The following is a 12,814-nucleotide window of genomic DNA, read 5'->3' as shown; positions in this document are numbered from 1 at the left end:
ACTCACTGGGGCAGTGATGCCAGCGTTTTCTATATTAGCTGCCCCCTTTCCTGAGAAACAAGGGGTTGGACCCTGCTTGATCTGCCCTAATCCCCTCTGCACTGCAGACCCTGTTTTATATGATTTTTGTCCACACAGGTCCCATTTTTGGTGGACAGAAGTGGCTCCCTCTTCCTTCCTTCACCTGAAAAAAGTTGGTAAGACCCAACCCACGACTCTGTAGCTTATAGGCTGGATTACTGCAGGGTGTTTAATGTTGGAGTTTCCTAGAGTTTTGGAGACAGACCAGAAGGCTTATTTATACTTAGTTAAACATTTATATCCCAGCTTTCTTCGTGGTTTAAAGTGGCCTACAAGTCATATATAGTGGCTACTGAAATTTCACTGCTGTTAGCTTAGTGAATTTTAAAAGCTTTAATTTATTTTGTTAGCCACTTCAGGAGATTTTCACTACCCAAAGCAAAATGTAAATAGATAATTTAGCTCCCTTTATCCAAAGAAGCCTTGGATAGTTCAATACAACAAAGAAGTAACACCTCACTGTTCTGCAGTATGTTTTTGGGGAAGGCTCTTGCTGAACAATTTCCTCACTGAGCACTTAAGATTTTGGAAGAGTAGGTAGAGCAGGTGTTTCAATAGCCAATATAGTTGAGACCAAAGCACGGGGTGGGAAGCTCCCTTTTCCATCCCAACCTTTACAAGGTGCACGTCCTGGTGACTCAGCTGGCTCTGGGGCAACCTGTCCTTTTGGGTTATCCACGAGTGCTGGAGGACTTGCTTAGCAGTCAGGCGTTGATGAGGGTCAACATGAAGCATCCTGGATACAAGGTCCTGCAGTGAACCAGGGAACATAAACAGCTGTAGCAGTGCCATTTTCACATTGGTGGCTCAAAGTGTTCTACTCAAGCTGCTTGGCTCATTGGTTTGAGACCACCTCCTAGAATATAACCCTGGTTGCTGTCTGTGGTCAGATGCCATCTGGTGTCTTTGGCAAGACGATGGCATCTGAATTCCACAGGTAATTGTACCTTGAATTTACCTTTTCTTCCCTCTAGTTAGCCCTGCAACTTTTACCCAACACTTACCCTCTGCTGAGGAAATCCTCCGTGTGTCCTTATTCTCTCCTTCCCCACGCCTAAGTGATTTTACAGTTTCTTTCTGCATCATCACAAGTACCAAGTCACAGTAAGAGGACTACAGAACCTACTAGCCATCCTCAGGGAAGATTTTTCCCTGTCCGCCAAGATCTTGCTTTGCTACAACAAGAAGTGAAGTGAGCATTCCTGTGGCAGTTGCTTTGCTTTTATATACCCAAAAGCCACCCAACATTTCAAAGGATAAGAATACTATTTATTTAAAATGTTTTACATGCCCGCTTTTTCCCTGAGCTTCTCCAATTGGTTTTGTGTAACTTGGCTTGCAGTGAAAGATTCATATGAAGAAATCAGGAAGAAATATGCAAAATTAACCACATGCGTTTTAAACCAGTACTCTGCACTACTTGAGCGAAAGACACATTTTCTTCTTCCTGTCTCTTACTATGTGCTTTTTTCCCTATCAGAAGATTCATACCTTTACTATACCACAGCACAGACGTTGGCTGCTGCTCCTACTCTATACCTAACCTAAATCAAAGTCCTGTGCAGCATTCTTACAAAATTCTATAATCAGGTTAAAAAGACAAACTCATTTAGCCAAGTCACCCACACTAGCATAAAATGTGTGTAAGAGAATATGCAACATGCTGATGTTGTGCTGAACTTGAATTTTGGAGGGGGGTGGAATACAAAGAACAAGGGCAGGAGGAAGGGGAGCTGCTCAAGCTGCTCTGGGCACAGACTGCACAGCCTCGCAAATACTACCTGCCCATGTTTATAGCCACATGGCTTTGAAAACAGAAACATAAGCAAGCAGGTGTCCTCAGGAATCCAAGGTTAGCTTCAAGAACTACCAAATGCTACAAAAAAGTCTGCCCAGAACGGGAAGAGAGATCCAGAAGCAAAGGCTGCACACACAGGCAACGGCCTGGCACAATGAAGGCTCTTGCCTGTTGAAGCTCAAGGACACGTGAAGCTCTCCTTACCAATTTCGAGACAGCAAAGCTGAAAGTAAGCAAATCAACTCTGAAGCCAAAGCCAAGTGTTACATTATTACGCTTTACCTTTGCCGCATCAGAAACTGTGTCCCAGTTTCCGCCTTTGAGGGAAAACCTTCCCCCGCCTATCCGAGTGAGGATCTCTTCTGGAGTGTCGTTGGGCCCATTTGCAAAAGGAGTGTACCTGCAACGAAGAAAAGAAGAGGGGGGAAAAATCAGGCAAAGCCCTGCAGTAGAAGACGAGCAGAAGGAAAGAAGGAGGGAAAGCCCATGTAATAGGAGTGAGGGGGGGATCCATAAGCTGAGAAGGAACTGGGGATGTTTCTTTCTCCTCTTAGCTGGCCTGAAGAGTCACACACAAAAAAAGGAGGGACTCTAGAGTAACACACAGACTTCACTTGACAATTCTATAATTCATAATAATTACCACCCTGCAGAAAGTCAGGGTTGTCCTATTTAGGGCTACCATAACGGTAGGAGAGGGAGGGGGCAATGATATTATGCTGACAGTGTGATGGTGTGCCTGGAAGTGACATGACACTCTAGGATTTAGACAAAACTATAGTAAACCATAGAGTTCAGTCTGAATCCTAGAGCATCATATAGGCGACACAATGTAACTTCTGGGTATTTGCCAGAAGTAATATCACACTATTTGAGTGATACCAACTTTTTGACAATTTTTTCCTCGACTGTCCCTTGGTCGAGCAACAGGCAACGAACAGGGAGGCCATGAGATCTGGCCTCTCTAGTCCTATTATAATCTGCATTATAGAGTCTAGTCTAGTGGGATTCAACCTTTTCAGGCTCAGGACCACCCACCTTTAATCCCCCCGACATCACCATGGTACACTCGGAGTGTGTAACGAGATGCCACATGACACCAGGGTCAGGAAGAGTAGCAGCCACAGTTATGGCCTGGCTGATATGAAGGCCAGGCCTGTGAGTAGCAAACTAAAATCTGAGGACAGGAAACACAACTGCACCCTAGGAGATGTACCATAGTGAGAGAGCAAGCACAGGCAGATTCAAAGGCCTGCCAATCCATACAAAAGCTCTCCCTCATCTTCACTATCCTCAGCACGAAATGGCCATCACCATCATCTTCCCCCAGTTGTCCAATGATCCTGACCTACAGCTGCAGTGTGAATGGCCCTTTTTCTTGGGGGAATGCAAGCAGAATGTTGTAGGACTAACCGATGGGGCGGCTGGGCCAGGTGGAGGGAGAAGGAATGAGAAAGATGTCCTCCTATCGTGCCTGACCTGACATGGTTATGGTGTTGGGGGTTATGAATGCCACCTTCCCTGGTTCATAAGTAGGAAAAGGGAAGTGCCAATCCTGGGAGACTTCCACCTCTTATTCCAAGATGGTGCAGGGATAAGCATATGAAATACACTAGTCATGGGAGAGCCATGGAGCATCCTAAGGGCAAGCATAATCACATGTACTTTCTCCAGTGGAAGGTGACATTATGACAATGCATTTGAAGTCCATAGCAGTTCTCATCATTTCGTGAGAGCATGTCCTATGTAGCTGCAGGATTCTCAACACTGCTTCAGCAAAGGCAAGGAGAATTTGGGGGGCAGAGCCTGGGGAGGATGTGATGTCACTTCTAGGTGATGCTCAGGGCTCTCTCCTATGCTCCACCACAGAGAGTAGGAGAAATTCCTAGAGCATCACTATGTGGAGGCCATTTTCTTTTCCTCCTCAATTCTTTGGAAGTGGGAATTGGAGCTGAGGCAGGTAATTCCCTACTCTGGCAGAAAAATGGGAGGCCTAGGAGTTGGAGGCAACCTTTAGGCGTATGATGCACTACAGATTCAGAATTGGTGCAGAGACACTTTAGTAGCCTTCTTGTGTTTCTCATCGTGCTCATGTAGGGATGAGAAGCACTGAACTTTTGCAAGCTTTGCTTGTACAAATTGTGCATTACATGAGCATGCTACAGAAGCTACGACAGGCCAGCATTGTGAAATGCCTGATGAGAGACTCCTGGGTGCCAGGCTCTGCTAAGGAACAGCAGGTATATGCAATTAATGGAGCCCTGAAGAATTTGATCAGCAGCACCAAAACATATCTTTGCCTCCTTCTGCTGCAACCTTGGAATTTCTAGGTGGCGTCACTTTCCTCCCCATGTCTTACATGACCATTGGAGGGGGCTCCATTAGTCAGTACTCAGTCCCCATAGCTGTGCTGCCAACCAGCAATTTGTGGCATCCAGTGAAGCCTTGCTAAAGTGTTTTAAGAATCTGCTACTGTTTACCCCGCCCCCTCCCTGAGATGTCTCCTCTCCATCAGGAGCCCCCACATTCTTCCTTTAAACACTGCTGCTTCCCAAGCAACAGCAGCAGATGAACCGACCTCCACCTGGAAGGGGAAAAGCCTTTGCTGCTCGGAGAAACATGCTGCCACCCTGTGGCATGGCACGTTATGGGACGGCCTACCCAAGGGATCACCAATTTTCCATTATGTGTGACAGAATCAAACTTATTTTAAAAGATTCATCGCTAGATTAAGCAACTCCTTGTGGTATATGACAGTAGGTTCGGTCAATTTCACAGGGAACCATTTGCAGCTCGTTAACATTAATAATAACATTTGATTAATATACCGCCCTTCAGGATGACTTAACACCCACTCAGAGCGGTTTACGAAGAATGCTATTATTATCCCCACAACAAAACACCCTGTGAGGTGGGTGGGGCTGAGAGAGCTCCTAGAAGTTGTGACTGACCCAAAATCACCCAACCGGCTTCAAGCAGAGGAGTGGGGAATCAAACCCGGTTCTCCATATTAAGAGTCCTGCCCCTCTTAACCACTACACCAAACTGGCTCCACCAAACAATGGCTTTACCTGACAAAGAAGGATGCATTCTTACCCTGCCAACATGGTGTAGAGAAGGATTCCTAAGCTCCAGATATCACAGGCCTCATCGTAGCCTTGACGTTTCAAAACCTACACGAAAGGAGGAAGAGTAGGATAAGACTTAGCCCAAATGGGGAAAAGGTTTCACTAGTAGGCTTCTTTGCTACCCTGGCTTTTAAAATGTCGAGTTATGTTTTGTACCTGTGTGCCTCTCGCAAACAACGTTTGCAAGATCAAGTTATAACAACATGGCCTGAAAAAATCTATTTCTCACCCTTCCGTCTTTTTAAAATTTTGAAGAATCCTGGCCAGTGAAGAATACTAGCAAGTTGAACAGTTTGCCCAATGCTTGGACCAATTTGGTTGGTCCTAATAAAAGGTATTACACAAATCTGCTTTTTCACAATTTTTACTAAGACAAAACAGGAGCTCAGACTCTCAAAATTTATTCCAGCATAAGCTTTTGTGAGTCTGAATTCTCTTCACCAGATGTATGAACAGAACATCCATAGAGAAAGTATTGTAACTTATAAGTATAAATATTTCTGCTATGGATGTGCACGTACTCTGATGATGTCTGCTCTGGCCCACGGAAGCTGATGCTTTCTTCCTGAGCATCTCGCACACCTCTACTCCCGCTTTACTTCCAGTGAGGCTGTAATGTCACCTTAGGAAACAAGATCCAGAGGAGTCAGCCGTGTTAGTCTGCAGTAGCAAAATAGAAAAGAGTCCAGTAGCACCTTTAAGACTAACCAACTTTACCGTAGCATAAGCTTTCGAGAACCACAGCTCTCTTCATCAGATGCAGAGAACTGTGGCTCTCGAAAGCTTATGCTACTCTAAAGTTGGTTAGTCTTAAAGGTGCTACTGGACTCTTTTCTACTTAGGAAACAATTCACTATGTATGTATGCATGCGCCATCCGGTCAGATGGTTCCAGGTCACTGTAATTGGCCTGTAAGGGCCTCAAGTCCAGACAGCAGAGGCCACAAGTCCAAACTGTCTATGTTTGTTCTGAACTTACAGGTTGTGTGTGTGTCACATATGAGAATCTATTTAACACAATAATGCTGCTATGTTATAATCTTTAATAGATAGGCTCAGCACGATCTGAAAGTTTGGAATCCTAAAATGATTCAGTAAAATTTTTTGCTCTGCACTGAAAGATCAACTGGTCAGTTTCCAGGGATCAAAACTGCTGGTTAACTTGTTTTGCCAACTCTTCAGAGACTGACACAAGGTTTTGTCTCAATTAATTCACACACATACTGTTTCTTATGGAAAAGGGAAGCAAGTTCCTGCAGAGAAAGTTAAAAGCATGTAAACTGAAGCAAGTTTCAAGTGTTTGGGACACCTAGTTCCATGCTAACTTCTTTCACTTCCGAACATTTCATTTTATACTGCAAATGGGTTCTTTGCATTTCAATCTCTCCCCACTGAAATTTCCAAATAAAAGTTGGTTTCCTTGCATAACGTGTTTGGAATCTCCATTTTCACGAGGCTCAGGATCCTGTAAGGCATCCTGAAACTACTTTGCTTCAGAGTTGAAAATGAGATGGGTCCAGAAACTTCCAGCAGCAGTTGAGGGCCCAGACTCTCATCATCTCCAATTGCCACAGAAATAAGTGTGGGCCAATGAACAGCATTTAATTTTGACCTGGGATCATTAATCCCACCAGGCTTTGAACCAAGTCGCTCAGAATGGCATTTCCCAATCTGTAAAGATGAGACATTTTACAACACCCAAAGCCTCACTGACCCAAACCACACTTTGGACACAGAGAGAGTCTCATAATCAAGCCAGATCTAAATAAAGGCAGATTTTAGCTTGTGGGACTATCATAATAAAAGAAGACGGCAACTGCAGGACAGAAAACACACAACATGGTATGAATCTGCCCAAGCCAGAGGGATTTCCCTGTTGCCCCTCTTTTTTATCACGAGATGTTTTTCTGTGTCCAGACTAAAAAAACTACTCTTAAGATTCTTTAAATGCAAGCAAGATTTTAAAAAATCTCCAACCTTTTTTTTAGACACCCAAGGCAGAGCACCACTGCCCCTCCCCCAGTTTAAGAGTAAATTTCCTTGAGACATAAAAGAACATCACATCTGTTCCCTACACTGGCAGGCAGAAAGGGCTGGAAAGTCCCGTTAATGCTGGCTCTGGCTTCCCTCTCCCAAGTCTGTAAGGAATCAAGAATGAAGCCCTATTCTCTGGGCAATGGTGATGCTTTGGGCACCTCTTAAATTTTTCAAGGCACATTTCATCCCGCTCTTCTGTCATACTAGTATGGGTTGGGAATTACTGCTTTAGCAGTTGGGAGACCGTCTTCCTTCTTCCATGAAAAGTTTCAAGAAAGGAAGCCAGCTAAAGCATGTTTAGGAAAAATGACCCGGGGAGAAGCCAGACGATACCGACTTGTCCAGTATCACCAAAGCAGCCGCAAGGACAAAGCTCTGCGGGAAACGCACTTGTCTGCATTCACATTCTTAAACCGATGAAAGCAGTAAAAGCTCTCATTGGATGGACTTTGCTGGGCTCAAGAGCCACTTACCTCTGGAGCGACAAAGTTGGCAGTGTAGCAAGGAGTCATGAGAAGCCCATTGTCCGCCCTCAGCTGTTTGGCAAACCCGAAGTCACAAATGCGGATACTTTCTGGGTTGCCGGATTCGTCTACATAGAGGATGTTACTCGGCTTCAAGTCTCTGTGGACTACCTGTGAAGGCAACAGTGGAAAGCATTGCCTGGCAGCTGACTTCAAACACAGAGTTACCTCTGCAGTACTGTAAGAGCTCGCCGTTGTACAGCAGGGGCCTGTTCCTCAGCAAAAGGAATGCAGGGTGATAGCAGCTGCATTACTAATGAATCCTAAGGGACCCAGCAAGGCCAAGAGGCTGATAGAGAGAGCCTTGAAGAGGCTGAAGTCGGCTTTGCTGGGTTACAAGAATCCCAACAATGTTATCCATTCACTTGATTGGTTATTGAGATTCTTTATTCTTTATTTATGATTATTATTTAATGTCCGCCTTTCACACCGATTCAAGACGGATTACACAGTGCAAATGAAAAACAATACAATTAACAGACAGAGCAAACACCAATTAAGTACAATAATAAACAACAGTTAGGACATTCAGTGAGACAGATACAACAGGATACAGTAGCAGAGAATTTGAAAGTAAGCATAAAGATGAAATCTTCCTGAAACTTCTCATAAATGATCTACATGGCATGTTAAGCAATGTGGAAACTGCCTAGTGGCACATATCCACATCAGCATACAGTATCCAATAGCATAACATATATGCCCTGTCCCCATCAAAGCATCCCTCTGAGCTATTTTTTATGACACAGTCCTATAATCTGGGTAGAAAGCCCCCCTGAATAGTTCAGTTTTGCATAGTTTGAGGAAAGCCAGAAGAGTGGGGAGTTTTCCTGACCTCCTCAGCCAGGCCATCCAATAAGGTGGGGGCCACCGCAGAGAAAGCACGTGTGCAGGTCTCGACAAAATGGGGGTGATATGCATGCTCTGTCTGCTTCCTGAGAGTAAATGAGTTGCAGTGTTCTGCACCAGCTGGAGTCTCTGAGGCAATTTTGAGGGGAGACCTACCTAGAGTGCATTACAGTAGTCTAGTCTCGATGTCACTGTGGCATGAATCCAGGTGGCCAGATCGGCCTCGTCAAGATAAGGGGCCATCTTCCAGGCTAGCGAGAAGGCCCTTTTTGCAGCTGCTCTGTTTGCTGGTAAAAATGGTTTGGTTTGGAGAACAAATCAAAGCTTTTGGTGCCAGGAGGACTAATGGTCCGTGGCAGCATGCAAGTGAATAAAAGGGGCTACACGTCTTGGAAAGTACCTTCTCTTGCCGTGACTCAGCAGACAAGTTTTACAAGTTCTCCTGCTGCTTCTGGAGCAGGGTTCTCTTCTGCATACTTTAGGAAGGAAAGCTATCAAAGCATAACAGAGGGCCTCTTCCCAGTGGCTCGACCAGCTTCTCTACAGCTTTCCCCATGTTTTAGCAAACCTCACTTCCGGTCAGTGGTATTTTTCTCCTTCTGAAACACCTTACTGGATACTGAAGCTGCCAGCTACAGCTGGACAGTATGTTTCTTACCCTGGGAATTAGTATGGCGGCATCATCTCAAAAGCCAAGAAGGACCGATCCAGCGGGATATAACAGATTTTACGGAACAGAAGCATCATACTAGACCACCTGAAGTTGGTATCCAACACAGAAATGAGATATCCCAACCATATATTGGTTGGATCCCAACAATAATTTCCCTGGCTGTTGTGGGTTTTCCGGGCTGTATTGCCGTGGTCTTGGCATTGTAGTTCCAAAAGTGCTACACCTCTGAAGATGCCAGCCACAGCTGCTGGCGAAACGTCAGGAACTACAATGCCAAGACCACGGCAATACAGCCCAGAAAACCCACAACAGCCATCGTTCTCCGGCCGTGAAAGCCTTCGACAATACATCAATAATTTCCCTGTTTTTCCCCTTCAGCTGCCACTCTTTGATCACCCCCTCCTGGGGGAATGGGAGACCCTCCGAACAGCACAAGGGGGAAACTGGAGGTCTGCAAGAGGAAGGTGATTGGCAAAAACCACCCTCTACCAGTGGAAGTTATGGTCAAACTCCATCCCCTTGGTCTGTCCTTGATTACTCCCAAAGGGGCATGCCAACCTTTCTGTAAGTGGAAGGAAAAGAAGAGCCTGCAGATCTGCTGTGCTCTTTCGCCCCTCTCCCCACTCACCCCTTGGGAATGCAGATACTCCACGGTCTTGCAAATCGTGTGCAGGACAGAGCTGGCCTCCCTTTCCGAGAAGCACTTCTGCTTGAGGATCCTGTCCAGCAGCTCTCCCCCTCTCATGAGCTCAGTCACCAGGTAGACATGCTTCCCGTCATCATACACCTGCCGAAGGGGAGCGGTACAGACTTTTAAAGAAACTCTTTATCCTGAAATGAGTTGCAAGCTTCTTTCGCACTGGTAGCCACGGCTCTTGTATACATCTTACTGAAGGGCAAATGGCTACTCCATTCACTGAAAGAACTGCCACACTCTCTCTCTCACACACACACACACACAAGCACACGCCCAGCCTCTAGCACATAATTTGGCATCTTGAGAAACATTTGGTCCACGCGCAGTCCTTGATACTAACAAGCCTGTTGTATCTTTCTCCACTGGCACTCAGTGGGACCAAGGGGCAGGTCAAGGGCTGAGGGCTGCACCCTTCCAGGGTGGCTGCTGCCTGCACATATTATGTGCTGCCTCTAGCACATAATTTGGCATCTTGAGAAACTCTAACATTTGGTCCATGCGCAGTCCTTGATACTAACAAGCCTGTTGTATCTTTCTCCACTGGCACTCAGTGGGACCAAGGGGCAGGGCAAGGGCTGAGGGCTGCGCCCTTCCAGGGTGGCTGCTGCCTGCACATATTATGTGCTGCCTCTAGCACATAATTTGGCATCTTGAGAAACATTTGGTCCACGCGCAGTCCTTGATACTAACAAGCCTGTTGTATCTTTCTCCACTGGCACTCAGTGGGACCAAGGGGCAGGGCAAGGGCTGAGGGCTGCGCCCTTCCAGGGTGGCTGCTGCCTGCACATATTATGTGCTGCCTCTAGCACATAATTTGGCATCTTGAGAAACATTTGGTCCACGCGCAGTCCTTGATACTAACAAGCCTGTTGTATCTTTCTCCACTGGCACTCAGTGGGACCAAGGGGCAGGGCAAGGGTTGAGGGCTGCGCCCTTCCAGGGTGGCTGCTGCCTGCTCCTCTGCCTCCAGCATCAGCCTCATGCAAGAGCAGTTTCACAGCTGCATCCGAGCAAGGAGGAGAATGCAAAATTGGAGCACAACTGTTATGTGACTACATGTGCCTATGAATCTTTCAAGGCTGTAAGTATGCAGAAAATTAGCAGTAGGGAACCTAATCTGTCACTGGTGCGTCAAAGAGCAGAAGGGGTCACTCATCCACAGGCAGACACATAGTTATTAAACCAACCACCGGCAAGCAGGCCCTGCCTTTCCAGAAAGGTCCCGCCCATCAGCAGCATATGCACTGGGAAGTCTGTCAATCCTTTTAACTATCACACTCACATCCTTCAAAGTGATGATGTTTGGATGCTGTCCGTACCGTAGGAGTATCTCAATCTCTTCCGAGGGGTCTCGCTTACTCTTGTCAATGACCTGCAAGTAGTACATTTCTTAATATAAAGAAGCTTAAAAACAAGAGCCACAGCATTTAAGAGACTAATAATATTTATTCTTGCACCAGTGGCTGTGAGTTAGATGCACTGGAGTGAACATCTAAAAGACCAATGAATTTATACTAAAGGCTGAAAACAGAGAGGTGGGAGGGGCGGTGAGGGAGGGGAAGCTGTCATATTGACATAGCATAGGAGTGTCTGAAACACTTTTCATACACACAGTTTCCAATCCTGCAAGGTAGGCTATTATTCCACTGCACATGGAAACAGGGAGAAAGAAAGCAGCTTGCCCAAATCTCCTAACGATGGAAGAGAGGTAACTTGGGGACATCTGAACTCATGCTCCAGCTTCTATATTGCACCAGGCTGAAGGTCCGGCAGGGCAAGAGGAAGGGCGGCAGCAGGGATGTGCACTTGAGAACATTTTTGGATTTAGGAAGGGTATCCATCTACTATTCTAGATCACTCAGGTCCCCAGTACTGTCTTGGAATTTGGATTTGGGGTTTTCCTCTGAATTATTTTCCAAGACCATTTATTCCTTAGGGGAACTCTTTTCAGGGTGGCTGGAGCGGTGATTTTTCAAGCAAATGACACCAAAATTGCAGGGAACATAGTTCTGCCTATTTACTAAAGACCTCTAAGGTTTCAGGTGAATTGGATCAAGGGGTCAAATGTGACAGGCCCCTGAACAAGGAGTCCCATCCTACTTGTCTCCAGTATTTCCTATGAGGGGAAAATCCATACTTTCTCCAGGGCAAAGAAGCCAGTAGCTAAACACACAAGAGCAACCAGTGGCCAACAGTCTCCAAATGCAAACAGAACCAACAAATCCAAGAGAACCAATGCTAAACCATAAAAGCCAAGTAAAACTATGGGCCAATGTGGAAAGTCCAAATGAACCAGTGCCAAGACAGAGAAAGCCCCCCCTAATATCTGATCCCATTGCCTTGAAGAGCTATCTCCCTCCCACTGCCTGGGAATCCTGTGAAATAGAAGAAAAACAGGCCTGGATCTTAAAATGCCAGCCCCAAATATCCCTAAATATTTTGGGACCCAGTTATTGGTATTCTAGAAAACTCAAATATTGATGCTCTATATACTCGAATATATCTGAAAAAAACCAGTAAGGTATTTTTTGGGGATAAATATTCAGACTGGAAATACTCAACTGTACTTCCTTTGACGGCAGTGCTGTTGGGAATCCAAGGACACCAAACCTAAGCACGTAATGCTAATCTTCCCCCTGCCTTAATGGATACTATTTTGAAATCACTGATGTATTACAAAAAGGAGCCACTATTCATAGACATGATAAAAGAAAAGGCCACTGACCTTCACAGCATATTCTGTGTTCGTAGCCTTGTGAACGCAGCGCTTGCAAACGGAGTAAGAGCCCACGCCGATCGCCTCCTTCACCACATAACCATCGCTGAACTGGAGGTTCTTGCCGTGCAGCTGCTACAAGTAGAGAGAAGGCAGAGAGAACAGAACTGGAAGCTTCTGCTGTACTCTTCCCCTTTAAATATGCTGGAAAACGCTAAATGCAGAAACCACCATAGAGACACCGTTCATTCAAGGTCAAGCCACTGTGCAGCCTATTCGGGGTGAGGGTGGTGGAGCCCTGCCCGACTACAT

General features: G+C 45.8%; 2 protein-coding genes across 3 annotated transcripts in view; both read right to left on the bottom strand.

The window, feature by feature from the left end:
- Positions 1-12,814, bottom strand: part of RPS6KA1 (ribosomal protein S6 kinase A1) — a 94,737-nt gene that overhangs the window by 1,489 nt on the left and 80,434 nt on the right. For both annotated transcript variants that reach the window (XM_054998996.1, XM_054998997.1), the window contains 7 exons: positions 12,512-12,637; positions 11,069-11,158; positions 9,718-9,876; positions 7,517-7,678; positions 4,976-5,052; positions 2,162-2,279; positions 694-831 (listed from right to left, as the gene is read on the bottom strand). In XM_054998996.1, coding sequence (XP_054854971.1) covers positions 694-831; positions 2,162-2,279; positions 4,976-5,052; positions 7,517-7,678; positions 9,718-9,876; positions 11,069-11,158; positions 12,512-12,637 — 870 coding nt within the window. The remainder of the gene's footprint in view (positions 1-693; positions 832-2,161; positions 2,280-4,975; positions 5,053-7,516; positions 7,679-9,717; positions 9,877-11,068; positions 11,159-12,511; positions 12,638-12,814) is intronic.
- PIGV (phosphatidylinositol glycan anchor biosynthesis class V) overlaps positions 1-12,814 on the bottom strand; it is a 315,344-nt gene that overhangs the window by 222,219 nt on the left and 80,311 nt on the right. The window lies entirely within an intron of this gene.

Source organism: Eublepharis macularius, chromosome 15 (genome assembly GCF_028583425.1).
Source record: "Eublepharis macularius isolate TG4126 chromosome 15, MPM_Emac_v1.0, whole genome shotgun sequence".
Classification (NCBI taxonomy): Eukaryota; Metazoa; Chordata; class Lepidosauria; order Squamata; family Eublepharidae; genus Eublepharis; species Eublepharis macularius.
This window is presented reverse-complemented; position numbering and strand designations above follow the sequence as displayed.